At 38.2% G+C, this 19,672-nt stretch overlaps 1 protein-coding gene across 2 annotated transcripts in view; it reads left to right on the top strand.

Moving 5' to 3' along the window:
- The first annotated feature begins 4,062 nt into the window (after positions 1 to 4,062).
- KLHDC10 (kelch domain containing 10) overlaps positions 4,063 to 19,672 on the top strand; it is a 56,927-nt gene continuing 41,317 nt past the window's right edge. The window contains exon 1 of one of the 2 annotated variants that reach the window (XM_045864270.3): positions 4,063 to 4,353. In XM_045864270.3, the coding sequence (XP_045720226.1) occupies positions 4,182 to 4,353 (172 nt within the window). In that variant the 5' untranslated portion in view covers positions 4,063 to 4,181. The remainder of the gene's footprint in view (positions 4,354 to 19,672) is intronic. The other variant, XM_045864271.2, reaches the window with a different exon arrangement.

Here is a 19,672-nt window from a genome sequence, read left to right as displayed (position 1 = left end):
ACACAAAAGAAGAGAGAATAGTGCTGTGAACTCCAATTACCCATCACCCAGCTACATGAAGCATTAACTCCAGGCCATCCTTGCTCCATCTACATTCTCATCCTGTCTCTCATGCCCCTCTCTGCCTGGATGATTTTGAAGCAAATCCTAGAATCATAGCCTTTTACCTATCAATATTTCAGTATCTTTTCTCTAAAAGATGGCTTTAAAAAATATATATCCATAATACCTTAAAAATTTAATGATTCCCAAATATAATTCAATATCCAGATTTTCCCATTAAAAAAATAGTTGGCTTATTCTAACCAAAATGCAAACAAGGTCCACACCCTGCTTTTGGTTGATATATTTCTTAAAATTCTATTAATCTGTGGGTTCTTTTTCCTTCTTCTTGAAGTATCAAGTTGAATAGGCTGTTTGTTCTATAGAGTTATCCACATTCTATACTTTGCAGATTACATCCCCAAGATATTATTTAACATATTCTCTGTCCCTTTTATTTCCTGTAAACTGATAGAGCTACAGGTTTGACTTTATTCGGATTCATTTTTTTGGCAAGAATATTTCACCGATGATTGTACTTGTCAGCACACACACACTGCCTGCTTGTTCTTTTTTGTTATGTGAGCAGCTGTTGATTATCGTTGCCTACCTCTATTATTTTGTTAGGGGTCACCACCTGCCCGCTGTGTTTTTGTGTTATTTCATTTTGTTTTTCATGACATTGACTTATTGATGAAACCAGGCTAGGCATGGCAAAGATTGTCTCCCTGGATTTGTTTGATTGTTTTACATGTCATTTAACTGTTCCTTTGTGCCCTGAAAGTTCCTGTAAACTGGAAGTTAGAGCTTAAATCTTGATTAGATTCCAGTGAATGTTTTTGGTATGATGACTTGATAGGCGGTATCGGGTACTTCATATTATGTTAGCAGGTACATATTGTCTGCGTACACTCATTTTGTTAAATTTTTTTTTTAAGTAATCACTACATCCAATGTGGGGCTCCAACTCATGGCCCAAGATCAAGAGTCACATGCTCTAGGACTGAGCCAGCCAGGTGTGCCTGCACGCACTTATTTATTTACTTATTTTTAAAGATTTATTTATTTATTTGAGAGAAAGAGCAGGGGTGGGAGGGGAGGGAGGGGCAGAGAGACATGTAGAGACTTTCAAGTAGACTCCTCCTGGCTGAGTGTGGAGCCCAATGTGGGGCTGGATCTCATGACCCTGAGATCATGACCTGAGCTGAAATCAAGAGCCAGAGGCTCAACGGACTGAGTCACCTAGGTGCCCCTGCATGCACTTATTTTGAAGACCCCTCTGCAAATCCTGTCAATACCCATCAAAGTGTACTTATATTCCACATTAAAAAGTTTTGGTGGCAACCTGTTTAGAAGGTTTTTAAAATAATTTAATAATTTTAAATTTAGTTAGGAACAAAAGTTTCATTTTGTTTCTGGAGTTAAAAGTGATTATTACATACATATTATATGTGTATTATATATTCTATATAACTACATGAGATGGTTTTCAGTTGATTGGTTAATTTAATCTTATTTTTGTAGACTTTTTAAAAAGATTTTATTTGCTTATTTATTTATTTATTTGAGAGACAGAGAGTATGAGCAGGGGGAGGAGCAGAGGGAGAGGGACAAGCAGATTCCATGCTGAGCTCAGAGCCTAAATCAGGGCTCGACCCTGAGATCATGACCTGAGCCCAAATCAAGAGTCCGACACTCAACGGACTATGCCACCCAGGTGCCCCTTTTCCTTTTTATTATGAAGAATTTCTAATATATATGAAGGTAGCAGAACAGTATAATGAACAGTTCTTATGTCCTCATCACCCAGCTTCAGCTTATGGTTAAATGTGTTTCATCTAGCTCCCCATCCATTCCCCCTTTCCTATATTAAGTTTTTTAATTGAGATATAATCCACATAAAATCCACCATAAAATTCACCCTTTTCAAGTGTACAATGCAGTGGTTTTTAATATGATAACAAAGTTATGCAACCATTACTATTAAATGATTTTTAGTATATTCATGGAGTTATACCACCATCACAAGTCTCCTTTTATCCTATAGATTTTTTCTTCCAAGTATCTTTTTCTTTTGTAATTTATTTGTTGAAGAAATTTGTGTATTCTGTAGAATTTCCACAGTCTGGATTTTGCTGTTTGCATCGCTGTAATATTTTTTTATATTCCTCTATCCTCTGTATTTCTTATAAATTGGTAGTTAAATATAGTTACCTGATGAGATTCAGGTTCAATTTTTTTCGATAAGACTGCTTCATAGTTATGTTTATTCTAGAGGCACATATATGTCATCTTTCATTTTGTGATGCTAGCGGTGGCTGTTCAATGGGTTGATAAATTTATCAGGGGTTGCAAAATGGTGATATTGTATCATTCTTTATTCCTTGGAATACTCCTGTAAAAAGAAAATTTCCTTCATCTACTATTTGGTTTACTCAATGGTACAGTTTCTTTAGAAAAATTAGCACTTATTGACTTTGAGTTTTCATATTTTAGAGCCATCACCTTTTTTTTTTTCCAGGTCTCAAACATACATTTATTTATTTATTTATTTATCTATTTATTTATTTGTTTGTTTGTTTGTTTGAGAGAGAGAGAGAATGAGAGAGAGCAAGCACATGACATGAGGGGGGGAGGGTCAGAGGGAGAAGCAGACTCCCTGCCGAGCAGGGAGCCCGATGCGGGACTCGATGCGGGACTCGATCCAGGGACTCCAGGATCATGACCTGAGCCGAAGGCAGTCGCTTAACCAACTGAGCCACCCAGGCGCCCCTAGGTCTCAAACATTTTCATAAGCAGTGTGTGATAGTATTTACTGGGTAAAACACCTGCCCCGAGGGACTAAAAGTAGGAAAATAAGGAGGCGGGGCCAGTGGTGACATGAAATTTGACCAAAAGCCTACGCATCCTCAGCTACAGCAGATTTTCTCTTTTTTCCTTGCATCACATAAGGTTCTCCTATATAAAGGTTTACACTAAAAAAAAAAAAAAAAAAAAAAGCCACCATATCTAAGAACCTTGAAAAGTTTTGTTTTTCTTGAAGAATACATACGTTTTTCCCTTATCATTGATAAACATCAGTAAACTATCTGTATTTTCCTGCTTAGCACTGCGCCCAGTAAGTTCAAAGCCAAGTTTTCTGTTTAATTTTGGAACAATAGGAATTTCTGATCTGTATATCTGCATTTTTCTTCCATCTTGATCTTCCATATCTGGTGATTCAAATTTTCTACGAGCAAAAGAGGGTTTGATTGAACAAAAACATTTTTATATAGCCATCAGTCATTTTTTGGAAGTACCCTCACTGCTAGGTGTTATTTTAAAAATCTTTACTCACGTAATAAGCCAGAAATGGTTTCTTATTGGGGTCTTCATTTGTATTTCTCTGATTACTGGTGAACTTGAACATTTTTCATGTTTATTAACCAGGTTTAAAATTATTTGTTTGCTTAGGAGGTGGCTTGTATTTAATTAAGGGAGGAGCTCAGCCAGTCAACTCAAAGACAGATAAATGAAACCCAGGAATACTTCACTCTTAGATTTAAGCTTCGACTCCGCCTCTGGTTTTTTCCTCCTCTAACAGAGCCCTTTGTGTATGTCAACCGTCAGGGAAAGGGATCTCAGTCTGCAAAGCCGGCGGAACACTGTATTGCCCCCAAATATGTGTATTATGTGCTTATCCTACTTCCTATTGCTGATTTCGGTGTTTATGAAACGAGTTCCTGAATCCTAACCGCGCCTGGAGGACCGGCTGTCGCGGGAACTCTTTCCGCAGGAGTGGTTTCTCTCACTCGGCCTTCGATTGGCCCTCCTGATCCCGCAGGAGTCGCCGCGACGCGGGCTTGCTTAGCGCGGTTGATGCGTGTGTTGAGTGGCTGCTTCTGCCTTTCTCTCCCCCCACTTTTTTTTAGCCATAGCTATGGTTACCACGTCTCTCCCCGCCTCTCTCCACCTACCAAGAAGACGACTGGCTATTGGCTGCCTGTCACCAAGTAAGCCAGTCATTGGTCACTGGTGAGAACAGGGCGCTCCCCCTACCCCTGTCTCCCGGGTCTCTTGAGGAGCCCAGGAAGGAGGCTCGGGTAGTGCCGCCGGGCCAGGGGCTGCCGGGACCCAGCTACGGCAGTCGTTAGCGGGTCATGTCGGCCGCCCAGGGCTGGGACAGGAACCGCCGGCGGGGAGGAGGCGCCGCAGGCAGTGGCGGCGGCGGCGGAGGTAGCGGGGCCGGCGGGGGCAGTGGGGGCAGCGGGGGTCGGGGGACTGGCCAGCTCAACCGCTTCGTGCAACTCTCCGGGCGGCCGCACCTGCCAGGTGAGTCGTGGGACAGGGTCCTGACAGGGCGCGGTAGGAAGGCGACTGCTACCTTTTCTTTTCTCCCTGGCTTTCTTTTCCTTGGGAGGAGGAAAGGCAGGCCCCACGCATAGCAGAGGGACTGGGGCATTAGAGAAAAGGAAAGGTGTCTTTGAGGTCAGGGAAGGAGCAGGAACACAGCGAAAGGAAGTATTTTTGCTTTGTTGAAAGCTCTGTGCTGAGAGTTGTCTTTTCTTTTCAAAGGAGAGGCCGCTGTTTCATTGACATTCCTAAATATTTCGCCTATTCTGTTCCTAGTCTCGTCCTCTTCCGCAGTTTTATCTTGTCAAAGAAAGACATTGGCGCCTAGCTGTTGAGAAATTATTTTTAAAAGGGTGCTAGATTGAGGAGAGAAGAGGGAAGAGCATTCCAAAGAGTGATTTTGTAAAAAAACACCTCGAGTGTGTAAGAGTTAGGCATTCTGAGACAAGAAAGCAGGAGGAAAGGCGCGGGGTGGGGTAAGGGGGACGGGAGGGGGTGTTGGGGTGTGGGTGGGAAACAGAACCAAGAGAATTAGGAAGCACTAGTTAAATTATTAATATTTTGGAATGTCCAGAGCAGAATGGCGAGCGTGATCTGGATTTTAAGGGGAGAAAATGAAGATCAAGAATCTACTTAGTGACAAAATTATGCTGCCTTTACTATATAAAAACAGCTGATTGAGAATTGGAAAAATGCACCTAATGTGATTATTTTACGTTTTGACCTACAATTTCCTATCCTTGAGTTCAGATGCCTTAAAAAACAAAGACAAATCAAATCGATGTGTGTGTGCAGACGATTTTAAAAAGAAACATTTGTAAGTGAAGTATCGTAGGGGGAAGATAGGGAAGCAAATACTACACAGAATGTCAAATATTATATTGGGCAAGCTTATTTCTACTTTGAAGAGAACTAGCAGGAATGATGTGTTAATCATTCACCATATTGTTTGTGAATAATGTTGAAATTGATTTTATCAGTGATGTATTTGTTTAACCGATGAGTTTTGAGAACATGATGGTTTTTGAATTTGTTTTACTAGCATGCCTGTACTTCCAAGTAGTCAAAAATTATTTGATTAATTTGAAGATAACAAAGGGAATTTTGCATATTGAATGAAGACAGTCACTTGTTTGTGATGAGGTTATTGATGTGTGTTAGAAATGCACATGAACATTTCTGTGTGCCATTAAAATTAACACTGAAGCAGTTTTAAATAGTCAAATATGTAATCTACCAGGAGTTGGGTTTGAGGTGATAGTATCAAACTGGGTATTCGGGATTGCCAAGTATGTGATCTTTAAAAAAAGGGAAAAAAGGAGAAATCCTTTTTCTTACCCCAAATTAATAGTGAAAACTTGTATTTTTGTGTATTGGCTGATTTGAAGATAAATCTTACCAAAGACTATTACCAGTTTGCCCTCTACTACTACTTATATTTAGGTCTTTGATCTCAGATTAATTATACCATGGGCTTGATATAGGCATTCCCAGGCTCAAAGAACCTGGTTGGTGCACTTCCTCACTGCCACCACCTGATGGCAGTGGAAGCCATGATTTCTGATATGGGGCTTAGGTGTGGGGCTATTTAGGCATTTCCTTAGCAGACAAGGCCAAGAACAGCCATTTGTCCAGAGGTAAAGATAAACGTGTTTAAGCTGTGAAAATTCATGCGATTAATGAATTTCAGCCTTTTCTTTCTACTTTCTTTTCCCCTTGATTGGTGCTTCCTTCTTCCTTCCCAAGTAGGCGGCCTCTGTCATTTATTCACTATCAGAATCGGGAACATCTGATATCTCAATATATTTGGAATTCTTGTACACCAATTCATTATTTTCCCCAGCATGACATTTTAAGTCTCTTCCCCCTTCCCCCCCCTCCCCCGGACTTAAAGGTTGTATATTGAGGTGTTTAAAAAGATTTTAGGTGATGGTGAGGGATAGAAATGTCTAGGGCAATTTTATGGCTGACCCTGGAGGTTAAGCATTTTTTTCTTTTTTAAGTTTTTGTAGCCAACTTTTTCCATTGAATTCTAATCCCATTTTCCTTTTTTTTTTTTCATCATTCTCTACCAAGACTTCCAGATACTAAGCATCCAGAACCCTTTCTTACTTTTTGCACACCCACTATCCAGTCCCTGGTGAAACAAAATAGAACAACCTGCTCTTCCTGGAGTGTTCTCTCTCTCCTTCAGTGATAGCATCCTTATCCATGCAGTCAGGCAAACCTGAAATTTGGGCATCTTCCTTAAGTTTTCTTCTCGCTTGCATTTCAGGTGTAATTAATCACCCAGGTCTGTTTATTTTATTTCTACTATAACTCCAGTCCATGCTGCCATCATCCCTCACTTAGGTTTCCTGCAGTAGCTTGCTTGCTTGCTTGCTTGCTTGCTTTTTTCCCCTGCAGTAGCTTTCTGAGCAGTCTTCCTGCTTCTACTCTTGCTCTCCAGTGCATACAGTACACTCATCTTTTGCAAGCACAAAACTGTTCTGATCTCTGCTTACAACCCTTTACTAGCTCTTCATTGCTTTTAGGGTAAGGCAAAAATCTTAACCACCACCTAAAAGGCACTGCATTGTCTGTCTAATTCTTGAGTTAATTCTACATCATGTTGGATGCTCTTTGATCGTTTTCTATTTCGTTAGACATCATGCTCTCTTCTGCCACAGGGCCATTTCACATGCTATCCCATCATACAAGAACTCTCTTACTCCTCATTCTGTTCCTTTTTTTTTTTTTTAGCTTCTCTTCCATTGGAACTTAGCTCAATTACACTGTGTTTTCAGGAAAGCCTTCTTTGACCTTCTCTGATTTATTGTCTTCCCTGTACACACTCATGTGGTTTTCCTTGGGCATACTTATCATTTATGTATGATTCCTTGATATGCTGGATTTCATACTCTTGATATACACACACACTAATTATATATGTATATATACATGTGTACATATACACACATATACTCAAATTCTAAATGAGTACATTGGCATTATATGTAAGCAATTAGTTTCTTGTGAATTTGATTAGTGGGTTCAATTCTCAACAGCCCCATTGACTCTGGACAAATGGATAAAATCAAATTCTTACACATAAAAATAGATTAGACTCTGCATTCATGGTGAGAGCACAAATGGTATTTTGTGAAACCTTGTTTGAGTAGCTTCTTGTCTTTTTGCTGTCTCCTAAAATGCAATAGTGATTATCTGTTTGCCCCATAGGCCAAGAAATTCATAGCTTTTTGGTCCTGGATTTCTAACTCATAATCTCTATACACTCAGTAAAGAACAGGGAACATTTTTATAGAATAAGTATGCAGAGGTAGAGCTCAGCGGCAAGATAATAGATAATAGAACCCAAGTTACTATTGTAATTTCCCTGTGTGGATTTGATTAAATACAGTGTATTACTTGGGATAACAGTTAACATCGCTGCTAATGAAAACTGAAAAACTGACAAAGAGAAGGAAAAATATAACAACTGGTAAAGCTGGGCAAAGATAGCATTGAAATCTTAATATAAAAATGTGAAATGTGTTATATGTTCACGACATGAAATCCAAATGGTACAAAAGAGCATATGATAAAAGGCAAGTTTTCCTTCTACCTTTGACCCCAGCTAATTGGCTTCTTTCCCTAGAGGCAACCAATGATAAATTTCCTGTGTGTGTGTGTGTGTGTGTGTGTGTGTGTGTGTGTGTAGAGAAACAGTAACATTTGTTTATTTGGATGGGCATTTAAAATGGTTACAGTTTTGCTAATGTAAATGATGATACAATGAATATCCCTCTATACATTTTTGCACATGAGTGAGTCTGTCTAGAATAAATTCCTAGAAGTGCGATTGCTGGGTCAAAGGCTATGTACTATTTAAATTTTGATGGATATTGTCAAATTGCCTTCCACAGAGGTTGTACCAGTTTATGTTTTACTGTTAGTGTTGGACTGCTGGCCTCCCATACCCTTGATGATAAAGTGGGTTATCAAACTTCTTTAAAATTGTCAATTTAATAGGTATATTTTTCTTCATCTTTTCAATAGATGCAAGAACTGTATTTGTTAACTTTATAACATTTGCTTATATTTTTTATTCACCCGGTTATATTTTTTGTTCATTTTTCTGGTGGGATGTTGAATATTTTTTATAGGAGCTCTGTGTTTTAAGGAAATTAGTTGTCTTTGATATGTGTTGCAGATATTTTTCAGTTTGTCATTTGGCTTTTGACTTTGTTTCTGGTATATTCTTTCAGCAGAAATTAAAATTTTTTGTAGTTGTAATTATTAATCTTTTTTTGGATTTTAGCTTTTTGCATCATAAGAAAGGCCTCCCCTATTTAACTATTATTTCTGATTAAAATGAAAATTCTTATGTTTTTTTCTTGGTACTTTTATAATTTTAAGTTAAATGCACTTATCTATAAAAAATATAAATTATGGGGCACCTGGGTGGCTCAGTTGGTTAAGCGGCTGCCTTCAGCTCAGGTCATGATCCCAGGGTCCTGGGATCGAGTCCCGCATTGGACTCCCTGCTCAGCGGGAGAGCGTGCTTCTCCCTCTCCCTCTGCCTGCCTCTCTGCCTACTTGTGCTCTCTTTCTCTCTCTCTGTCAAATAAATAAATAAAATCTTAAAAAAAAAATATATATATATAAATTATGTAAAGTATTAAGGTAAGAATCCAACATTTTTCTAGGTGGCTACCGAATTATCACAGGATTGAAATATTGTCTATAGGTGTATTTAATTCCTACATATAATTTGGGGTTCTTACTGGGACTTTATTCTGTTTCATTGATTATTTCACCTATTTGTACCTTAATGACCTCATTCTTTGAGTATAGTCCTCTCTTACTCTAGTTCCCAGAGTTTTCCTGGATATTCTTGCTTGTTTAGCTCCTCTCCCCCATTCTGTTGATATTCTCATTGGTAGAACATTATATTTACAGATTGATTTAGAGATATTTGATGTCTTTTTGAGGTTCAAACTTCAAGAGCAGGGAATATATTCATTTCTTGTTGTTAAAGTCTTCTTTCTCATCTCTCAGTAACATTTTAAAGTTTTTTCATAAAGACCTTTCACATTTCTTGTTATGTTTAGCCCTTGGCATTTTATCTTTTTTGTTGCTATTGTAAATGGAGTTTCTACTTTTATTATATCTTTTATCTTGTTGTACCTAGCCGCCTTTAGAATTCTAATGCTATCTATAATAGTTTCCCAGTTGTTTTTTGGGGGCTTTGCAGTTAAATGATCACATTATTACAAAATAAAAATAGTTTTATTTCCTCCTTTCCAATTTTTGTTCTTACTTCTTTCTTTTGTCAAATTAATTTGGCTAGTACTTTCCCAAAATATTAAACAGTAAGACAGTAGTGGATCTTTCTCTTATTGCTGACTTCAGTGGGATATTTTTTGTGTTTTCCTGTTAAGGTTAGGCCTGACTTTAGATTGAAGTGTACATATTTTATCATGTTAAAGTAGTCCACTATTGGGCGCCTGGGTGGCTCAGTTGGTTAAGCGACTGCCTTCGGCTCAGGTCATGATCCTGGAGTCCCTGGATCGAGTCCCGCATCGGGCTCCCTGCTTGGCAGGGAGTCTGCTTCTCCCTCTGACCCTCCTCCCTCTCATGCTCTCTGTCTCTCATTCTCTGTCTCAAATAAATAAGTAAAATCTTTAAAAAAAAAAAAAAGTCCACTATTGCCATTTTATTAAGATTTCTTAATATGGAAGTAAATTTTTGGATACCTGGATGGTGTGGTTGGTTGAGCGTCCGACTTTTGGTTTCAGCTAAGGTCCTAATCTCAGGGTCATGAGATGGAGCCCTCTATCCCGCTCCACTTACAGCGGGGAGTCTGCTTGAGATCCTCTCTCTCCATTTCCCCCTCCTGCTTATGCTGACTCTGAAATAAATCTTTAAAAAAATATGGAAGTAAATTTTGTCAAAAGCTTTTCAGCTTCTTTGGAAATTATGTAATTTTAATCCTTTGATCTACTATTGTGATGAATTGTACTAATAGATTTACTATTACTACACCGTCCTTGCATTCTTTTTTTTTTTTTTTTTTTTTAAAGATTTTATTTATTTATTAAGAGAGAGAGAATGAGACAGAGCACATGAGAGGGGGGAGGGTCAGAGGGAGAAGCAGACTCCCTGCCGAGCAGGGAGCCCGATGTGGGACTCGATCCCGGGACTCCAGGATCATGACCTGAGCCGAAGGCAGTCGCTTAACCAACTGAGCCACCCAGGCGCCCCCCGTCCTTGCATTCTTGAATCCGTTCTCTTTGTCACCATGTATTATTTTAAATGTGCTGCTGGGTTCTATTTGCTAAACTTCATTTAGAAATTTTGTATCATTCCTCATAAGCTAAATTGCTCTGTAGTTTTCTGTGTTTTATCTTTGTTGGGTTATGCCACTTTCATAAAAATTATTTCAAAGTTTTTTTTGTTTTTGTTTGTTTTCTTTCTGTCTCTGGCTAAATGGCATTGAAGTTAAAGGTTTGGTTAAATTGACTGTGAAATCTTTGGACCTTGAGTGTTTGGGAGAAGAGGATCTCTTTGATGTCTACTTTTATGATAATTTGGCTGCTTACAATGTATATCTTCGGGGGGAAGCTTTGATAACTTATATCATCTTAGAAAATAATCCATTTCATCCAAGTTTTCAAAATTATTTTGTGTGCAGTTGAGCAAGATATTCTTTTATGTTTAAAAACATTTCCTGGTTTTTTTTCTTGGTTCTTGGATTTTAGAACCAGCTCTTGGATTTTTTTTTAATTAGTTCTACTGTTTCTTCTGTTTTCTTATTTATTACTTTTTTCTTTCATTGTTTTAAATCCTTTGTTTAGCTTTTCTTAGATTTATTTTGTGGTTGTTTTTCTGTCTTCTCATGTTGGATGCTTAATGTTCTTTTCATTCTTTCTAAGTGTTATAAGATTTCTTCTGGGGCGCCTGGGTGGCTCAGCTGGTTAAGCATCTGCCCTCAGCTTGGGTCATGATCCCAGAGTCCCCTGCTTTGCTCTCTGACTCTCTCTCAAACAAATAAATAAAAATCTTTAAAAAGAAAAAAGATTTCTTCTGAATACTGCTTTACTTGGTTCTGTAGGTTATAGGCTTCCTGTTACATTTGTTTTCTTAATATCTTGCAATTCCATTTTTTATTTATTTTCTTTAGTACAAGAGTAGTTAATTCTTTTAAACTTTTTCTTAACATTTCCATTTATGTTTTTAATAGCTTGAGATATAATTCAAATGCTATACAATTCACCATTTAAATTCACCATTCACCATTTAAAACCAGTGGTTTTTAGTATAATCAGTTATATGCAGTTATTACCACAGTCAATTTTAGAACATTTTTGTCACCTCAGGAAGAAGCCTCATGTCTTTTAGGTATTATTCCCTTATTCTCCTGCTTCCATTCCCCACTCCACCCCCATCTCACCCCTAAGTAACCACTAATTTACCTTTTGTCTCTGTAGATTTCCCTATTATGGACTTTCTCGTATGAATGGAATTATGTAGTATATGGTCTTTTGCAGCTGCCTTTTTTTACTTTGCGTAATGTTTTCAAAGTTCACCCATGTTAAAGTGGTGGCTATCAATACTTCATTCCTTTTTATGGCTAAATAATATTCCATTGTATGGATAAACTACGTTTTGTTTATCCATTTATCCACTGATGAACATTTAGACTGTTTCTACTTTTTGGCTATTAAGAATAATGCTGCGGGGTGCCTGGGTGGCTCAGTCGTTAAGCGTCTGCCTTCGGCTCAGGTCATGATCCCAGGGTCCTGGGATCGAGCCCCGCATCGGGTTCCCTGCTCGGCGGGAAGCCTGCTTCTCCCTCTTCCATTCCCCCCTGCTTGTGTTCCCTCTCTCGCTGTCTCTCTCTCTCTGTCAAAATAAATAAATAAAATCTTTTAAAAAAAAAAAGAATAATGCTGCTATAAATTGCATAGAGGTTTCTGTGTGAACATAGGTTTTCATTTCTCTTGGGTATATACCTAGGAGTGAAATTGTTAGGTCATATGGTAACTCTGTGCTCTATGTATATTCATTTGAGGAACTGTCAAACTTTTCCAAAGTGGCTGGAATTTTACATTCTTACCAGCAGTGTGTGAGGCTTCCAATTTCATCATGCTCTCTTCAACACTTGTTATTATCTATTGACTTTTTAATTCTAACCATCCTAGTGTATATGAAGTGGCATCTCATTGTGATTTTTGATTTGCATTTCCGTGATGACTTATGATGTCAAACATTTTTTCTTTCTTGTTTGCTTGCTTTCTTTGTTTCTCTTCCAACTTTTTTGAGGTGTAATTGACATTGAGTATCTTTTCATGTGCTAGTTGACTAATTATATGTCTTCTTCAGAGAAATGTCTTTTAACTACTTTGCCCCATTTTATTTATTTATTCATTTATTTACTTATATTTTTAAGAAGGAACTCTCCACCCAGTATGGGGCTCTAACTCATGACTCTGAGATCAAAAATTGCATGCTCTACTGATTGAGCTAGCCAGATGCCCCTGCTCCATTTTTGAGTTGTTGTTTTACTATTGAATTTAAGAGCTCTTTACATATCCTAGATACAATTTCCTTATAAGATACATGATTTGTAGATATTTTTCATGTTCTGTGTTGTCTTTTCACTTTCTTAATTGTGTTGTTTGAAGCACAAAAGTTTTAAATTTTGGTGAAGTCCAGTGTATCATATCTAAAACTCTTGCTAATCCAAGGTCATAAAAACTTACCCTGTGTTTTTTTCTAAGAGTTTTATAATTTCACTTTTACATTTATGTGTTTGATTCTTTTTGAGTAAGTTTTTATGTTTGGTGTGGGGTAAGGGTTATCTCAACTGGCTGCCCTATTTTCCCAGCTCCATTTGTTGGAAAGACTGTTCTTTCTCCGTGGAATAGTCTTGGCACTCTTTTTTTTTTTTTTTTAATATGGCTCTATTTTTTTTTTTTTAAGATTTATTTATTTGAGACAGAGAGAATGAGAGAGAGAGAGCACATGAGAGGGGGGAGGGTCAGAGGCAGAAGCAGGCTCCCTGCCGAGCAGGGAACCCGATGCGGGACTTGATCCAGGGACTCCAGGATCATGACCTGAGCTGAAGGCAGTCGCTTAACCAACTGAGCCACCCAGGCGCCCCTAGTCTTGGCATTCTTGTCAAAAATCAGTTGACCATAAATATTCAGGTTTACTTCTGGACTCTCGATTCTGTTCTATTCATTTGTATGTCTATCCATGTGCCAGTACCATACTGCCTCCCATACTGTTTTGAAATCAGAAAGTGTGAGTCCTCCTACTTTATTCTTTTCCAGGATTGTTTTGGCTATTCTAGGTCCCTTGCAATTCCATATAAATTTCAGAACCAGCCTGTCAATTTGTATGAACTCAGAGGTTCTCATAGGGATTTGTGTTGAATCTGTACATCAGTTTGGGGAGTATTAACAATCTTAATAATGTTAAGTCTTCCAATTCCTGAACATGGGATGTTTTTCATTTATTTAGATCTTCTTTAGTTCTTCATGTAAATTTTTTTAAAGTTTTTGTAATTTATTTATTATTTTTTTAAAGATTTTATTTATTTATATGACAGAGAGAGAGCGAGCACACAAGCAGGGGGAACAGCAGAGGGAGAGGGAGAAGCAGGCTCCCCACTGAGCAGGGAGCCCAATGCGGGGCTCGATCCCAGGACCCTGGGACCATGACCTGAGCCGAAGGCAGATGCTTAACTGACTGAGCCACCCAGGCGCCCCTGTCATTTAAAATCAATTAATTAACATATAATGTATTATTTGCTTCAGGGGTACAGGTCTGTGATTCGTCGGTCTTATAACACCCAGTGCTCATCACAACACATACCCTCCCCAATGTCCATCACCCAGTTACTCCATCCCCCCAACCCCGTACCCTCTAGCAATCCTCAGTTTGTTTCCTAAGATTAAGAGTCTCTTATGGTTTGTCTCCCTCTCTGGTTTTGTCTTGTTTTATTTTTTTTCTCTCTTCCCCTATTATCCTCTGCCTTGTTTCTTAAATTTCACATATCAGTGAGATCATATGATAATTATCTTTCTCTGATTGACTTATTTCACTTAGCATTATACCCTCTAGTTCCATCCATGTCATTGCAAATGGCAAGATTTCATTTTTTGATGGCTGCATAATATTCCATTGTATATACGCACCACACATCTTCTTTATCCATTCATCTGTCGATGGACATCTAGGCTTTCTCCATAGTTTGGCTATTGTGGACGTTGCTGCTATAAACATTGGGGTGCAGATGCCCCTTCGGATCACTACATTTATATCTTTGGGGTAAATACCTAGTAGTGCAACTGCTGGGTCATAGGGTAGCTCTATTTTCAACTTTCTGAGGAACCTCCATACTGTTTTCCAGAGTGACTGCACCAGCTTGCATTCCCACCAACAGTGTAGGAGGGTTCCCCTTTCTCCGCATCCTTGACAACATCTGTTGTTTCCTGACTTTTTAATTTTAGCCATTCTGACTGGTGTGAGGTGGTATCTCATTGTGGTTTTGATTTGGATTTCCCTGATGCCAAGTGATGTGGAACACTTTTTCATGTGTCTGTTGGCCATTTGGATGTCTTTGCAGAAATGTCTGTTCATGTCTTCTGCCCATTTCTTGATTGGATTATTTGTTCTTTGGGGGTTGAGCTTGATAAGTTCTTTACAGATCTCGAATACCAGCCCTTTATCTGATACGTCATTTGCAAATATCTTCTCCCATTCTGTGGGTTGTCTTTTGGTTTTGTTGACTGTTTCCTTTGCTGTGCAAAAGCTTTTTATCTTGATGAAGTCCCAATAGTTCATTTTTGCCTTTGTTTCCCTTGCCTTTGGAGACGATCTTCTTTAATTCTTTTGACAATGTTTTATGGTTTTCAGAGTTCATTTATATCTTGTTTGCCTTTCTCAGTCCTGTTGCCTATGTCCTTTACTATGTTTTCAGCAGTGTTTGTACTGCTGTGTGCAATGAAGATTTCATATCTGTGTCAGTTTTATTTTTTCTTACTGTTTCTTTCCTGCTTCCAGCCTGCTTATATTTCATCTCTTCTATGGTTTATCTTCTTTGAGTTAGAATCTCTTAAATCTTTTCTGCCTTTGAAATAGCATTAATTTTGGTACAGTTTATTGTCTTCTACTTCCTACCACAGCCACTGTACAAGGAATACAAGCTTATTATTAAAATTTGGAAAGTATTGAGTGAGAACTTGAAAATCATCCATATTAATTCCACTTAAAGACCACTGTATCAACATTTTGATATTTTGCTTTCCTTTTAGTTCTTTATCAGTGAATTATGTTTTATTTAATACTATGTAAATAATTATGTATGACTAGCAGCAACCTGGGATTCTGTTAAAACTGTTGTATTTTTAAATGTTTTTCTCATAAACACTCATTTATATTTTCTCTTATTTTATCAGGAAGAATCTGTTTCTCCTCAATGCATTATATGAATAACCTTTTGGGTTTTCTTCTAGCTGATGTATCCTATTTTATTTCTCTCATTCACAGCCAAGCTTTCAGAAAGAATAGACTCTTACTTAATTTCTTTTTTTTTTTTCTCTTCAGTTTATTGCAGTCTTACTTCTGCCTCCTTCATTCCACTCAAGTGCTCTTGTTAAGGTAATAACCTCCTAATTGCTAAATCCATTAGATATCTCTTAGTCTTCAACCTATCCGACTTCTCTAGATTTTTATTTTGACTACCTCCTGTACTAGAGCCTAGGAATACATAATAATTAAACAAAGTCTCTATTCCTGAAGAGCTCTTAGTTATTCTTTTAGCTCTTGAACCTCTCATTAGTTTTCCTCTATCTGCCCCTTAATTTTAGTATCTGAGAATATATGCTTGTTTATTTGTTTTCCCTTCCTACTCTTAGATTTTCCCTGGGTGATATTAATCTCCCAACAATGCCTAAATCTGTCTCCAACCCAGACCTATTTTCCTGGTCTGTTTGCCAATGGCTACTACCACGCAAGTTACTGAAGAGTATCTTGAATTCAACACGTCAAAAAATAATTTCATCATCTTACCTGCCAAACCTTTTCTTCCTTTTTGCTCCTTATCCTAACTAGTTTCATGGCTAACTCATCAATTTAGTGATTCAAGCTAGAAACCTGGGAGTCACAGATTTCTTCCATTTGCTCATTCCTTATCCAGTTGGTCACAAATTTCTCCTCTTTACCCTAATTCTTCTGTTTGTCCCTTTTTACCTCTCCAACTTCACCGCTGATGTCTTTCATTTTATATTTCAGCTGCATAGAAGTATTTAGTTAGTAACTTAAATTCTAAGAATAGGGTGGAGAGAGAGATTAAAAAGAAAAAACTTGTAATTTACTATAGTGCTACATTGTGTCATGATTCCATACATACCGTTTCTTCTAGCATTCCATTCTCCTAATTGTCTTATAAGACCCACTCAAGTATACTTTATACAGCTTTTTATTTTTAAAGATTTTATTTATTTATTTATTTGACAGAGAGACACAGCGAGAGAGGGAACACAAGCAGGGGGAGTGGGAGAGGGAGAAGCAGGCTTCCCGCGGAGCAGGGAGCCCGATGCGGGGCTCGATCCCAGGACCCTGGGATCATGACCTGAGCCAGAGGCAGATGCTTAACGACTGAGCCACCCAGGTGCCCCTATACAGCTTTTTAAAATTCTGTTTTTTGATACAAATAGGGTACTTGTACAGAGTAGTTACAGTGTATTTGGCCCTGTTCAAGGTGTTTTACAAACATTAACTTATTTCTCCTCATAACCTTGTGAGGTGAGTGACTTTTGCATCCTCTTCTCTGATGGGGAACTGAGGCTTAGTGAGAAACTACATGATTTGTGCAAAGACACATGGCTAATAAATGTCAGAGTTCGGCTTCAGACCAGTCTGTTGGACTTCAGAGCCTATGCTCTTGTGCCTCTTCTTTGTGCCACCACCTTCCTTTGTACATATATACACAAAGGATCACAGTACTTATGTCTGCTGAATTGCAATTATTTCTCAACTTATCTCCTTACTAAGTTTGGGTTCCTTAAAGACAAAAATAATGTCTTATTCTTTATTTTTTTAAAGATTTTATTTATTTATTTGAGAGAGAGAATGAGAAAGAGAGAGCACGAGAGGGGGGAAGGTCAGAGGGAGAAGCAGACTCCCCGCTGAGCAGGGAGCCCGAAATAATGTCTTATTCTTTATCATATTCTACAGAGACTTAGAACACTGTCCAGCTTTTAGTAGGCTTTTAGTAAATGTTTATTGAATGAGTAATTATCAACATCTGTGGTTATTCATGCAAGAGAGTTATTTTACATTACATAGTCTAAAATACTTTTTTTTTTTACTAAGGAATTTAGCACATACATTTTTTTTTTTTTAAGATTTTATTTATTTGACAGAGAGATAGCAAGAGCAGGAACACAAGCAGAGGAGTGGGAGAAGGAGAAGCAGGCTTCCTGCCAAGCAGGGAGCCCAGTGCGGGGCTCGATCCCAGGACCCTGAGATCATGACCTGAGCCGAAGGCAGACGCTTAACGACTGAGCCACTCAGGCGCCCCAGCACATACATTTTTTAAAAAGATTTTATTTATTAGAGAGAGAGCACACATGTGCACAAGTTTGGGGGGGAGGGGCAGAGGGAGAGTGAGAAGCAGATTCCCCACTGAGCAGGGAGCCCAATGCAGGGCTTGATCCCGGGATCCTGAGATCATGACCTGAGCTGAAGGCAGATGCTTAACCAACGGAGCCACCCAGGCGCCCCTAGCACATAGAATTTTTGTATGGCTTTTCTAAATATTCTTTTTTTCCAAGTAGTTTTATGTTGAATTATCAGAAATAGTTGTAGCATTCTTCCGTCTATGCCTTTATTCTATCCCTTCCTGCCTATTCAGAAAATCTGTGTTATTATCACTTCTCTGTCCTGTGTCTTCAACCTTTTTCTCTCCATCAGATCATTCCTATAGCATTTGAGCTTTAAGTTTTATCTCTTCTAATCTCTCCTTTTCTTTTTATAGCCAAGTTTGTGAAAGCATTGACTAGAGTTGCTGTCTTCATCACCATACCTCCCCATCACATCTTTGAAGTTGGTTTTGCTAATGTCACAAATGACATATGTGTTGTCAAATCAAGTGGATGTTTTTCAATCTCCATCTTACTCTCTCTTCATTTTATTTTTTTAAGAATTTTTTTTTTTAAGATTATTTTTGAGAGAGAGAGAGCAGAGGGAGAAGGAGAGAGAATCTCAAACAGACTCCCCAATGACTGCAGAGCCCGATGTGGGGCTTGATCCCAGGACCCTGAAATCATGACCTGAGCCAAAACTAAGAGTCAGCCACATAACCAACTAAGCCACTCAGGGGCCCCAGAAATACGGAATTTCTAATGTGCATTCCAAACTGGGTACTTTAGAAAGAGGTAACATATTTAGCTTTAAATACACATGTATATACAAAACTAAACATTGAGAAAACTATTTGGGAAGAAAAATAACTTTGTAAAGCTACATTGAAATTTTTTATGCTCAATTTTTATTTTAAGTATGAAACTTCACTGTGCATTTATGGAAAAAATTCTACAGTGCAAATGTTCTTGTGAAATGGTATCTTTGGAAATCTTTATTTCTGAGTAAAGAATAGCATTTTATTTTATTTTTTTAGAATAGCTGTTATTTTTTTTTTTTAAGATTTTATTTATTTATTTGACAGAAGAGACACAGCAAGAGAGGGAACACAAGCAGGGGGAGTAGGAGAGGGAGAAGCAGGCTTCCCGGTGAGCAGGGAGCCCGACACGGGGCTCGATTCCAGGATCCCAGGATCATGACCTGAGCCAAAGGCAGACGCTTAATGACTGAGCCACCCAGGCACCCCATAGAATAGCTGTTATTTTTTAATATAATGCTTCATGCAGGTATCTTACTGGCAGTCATGGCTACTTTGGCAGTATTCATATTGAATATTTTTTGCTTTTGCATTTAAGTTTTTCTTATTGGCTCTCTGCTTGTTACATAATAGGATTGTTACCAATGTTTCAAAACAGCTTGATTTTAAATGTTAAACTTCTAAAAACAGGTTTTTAAAAAAATTTATTTATTTGAGAGAGAGCAGGGAGGGGCAGAGGGAGAAGGAAAGGGAGCATCCTAAGCATGCTCCACACTTAGCACGGAGCCCAACACGGGGCTTGAGGTCATGACTGGAGCTGAAATCAAGAGTCAGACATCCAACTGACTGAGCCTCCCAGGCGCCCCTAAAAACAGTTTTAAATTAGATAGCAGACATTAAAAA

This window comes from Mirounga angustirostris, unplaced genomic scaffold (genome assembly GCF_029215605.1).
Source record: "Mirounga angustirostris isolate CCGP_5_RB_7025 unplaced genomic scaffold, mMirAng1.0.hap1 SCAF_12, whole genome shotgun sequence".
Lineage (NCBI taxonomy): Eukaryota > Metazoa > Chordata > Mammalia > Carnivora > Phocidae > Mirounga > Mirounga angustirostris.
The sequence above is the reverse complement of the archived record's forward strand: the minus strand, read 5'-3'. Positions and strand labels throughout refer to the sequence as shown.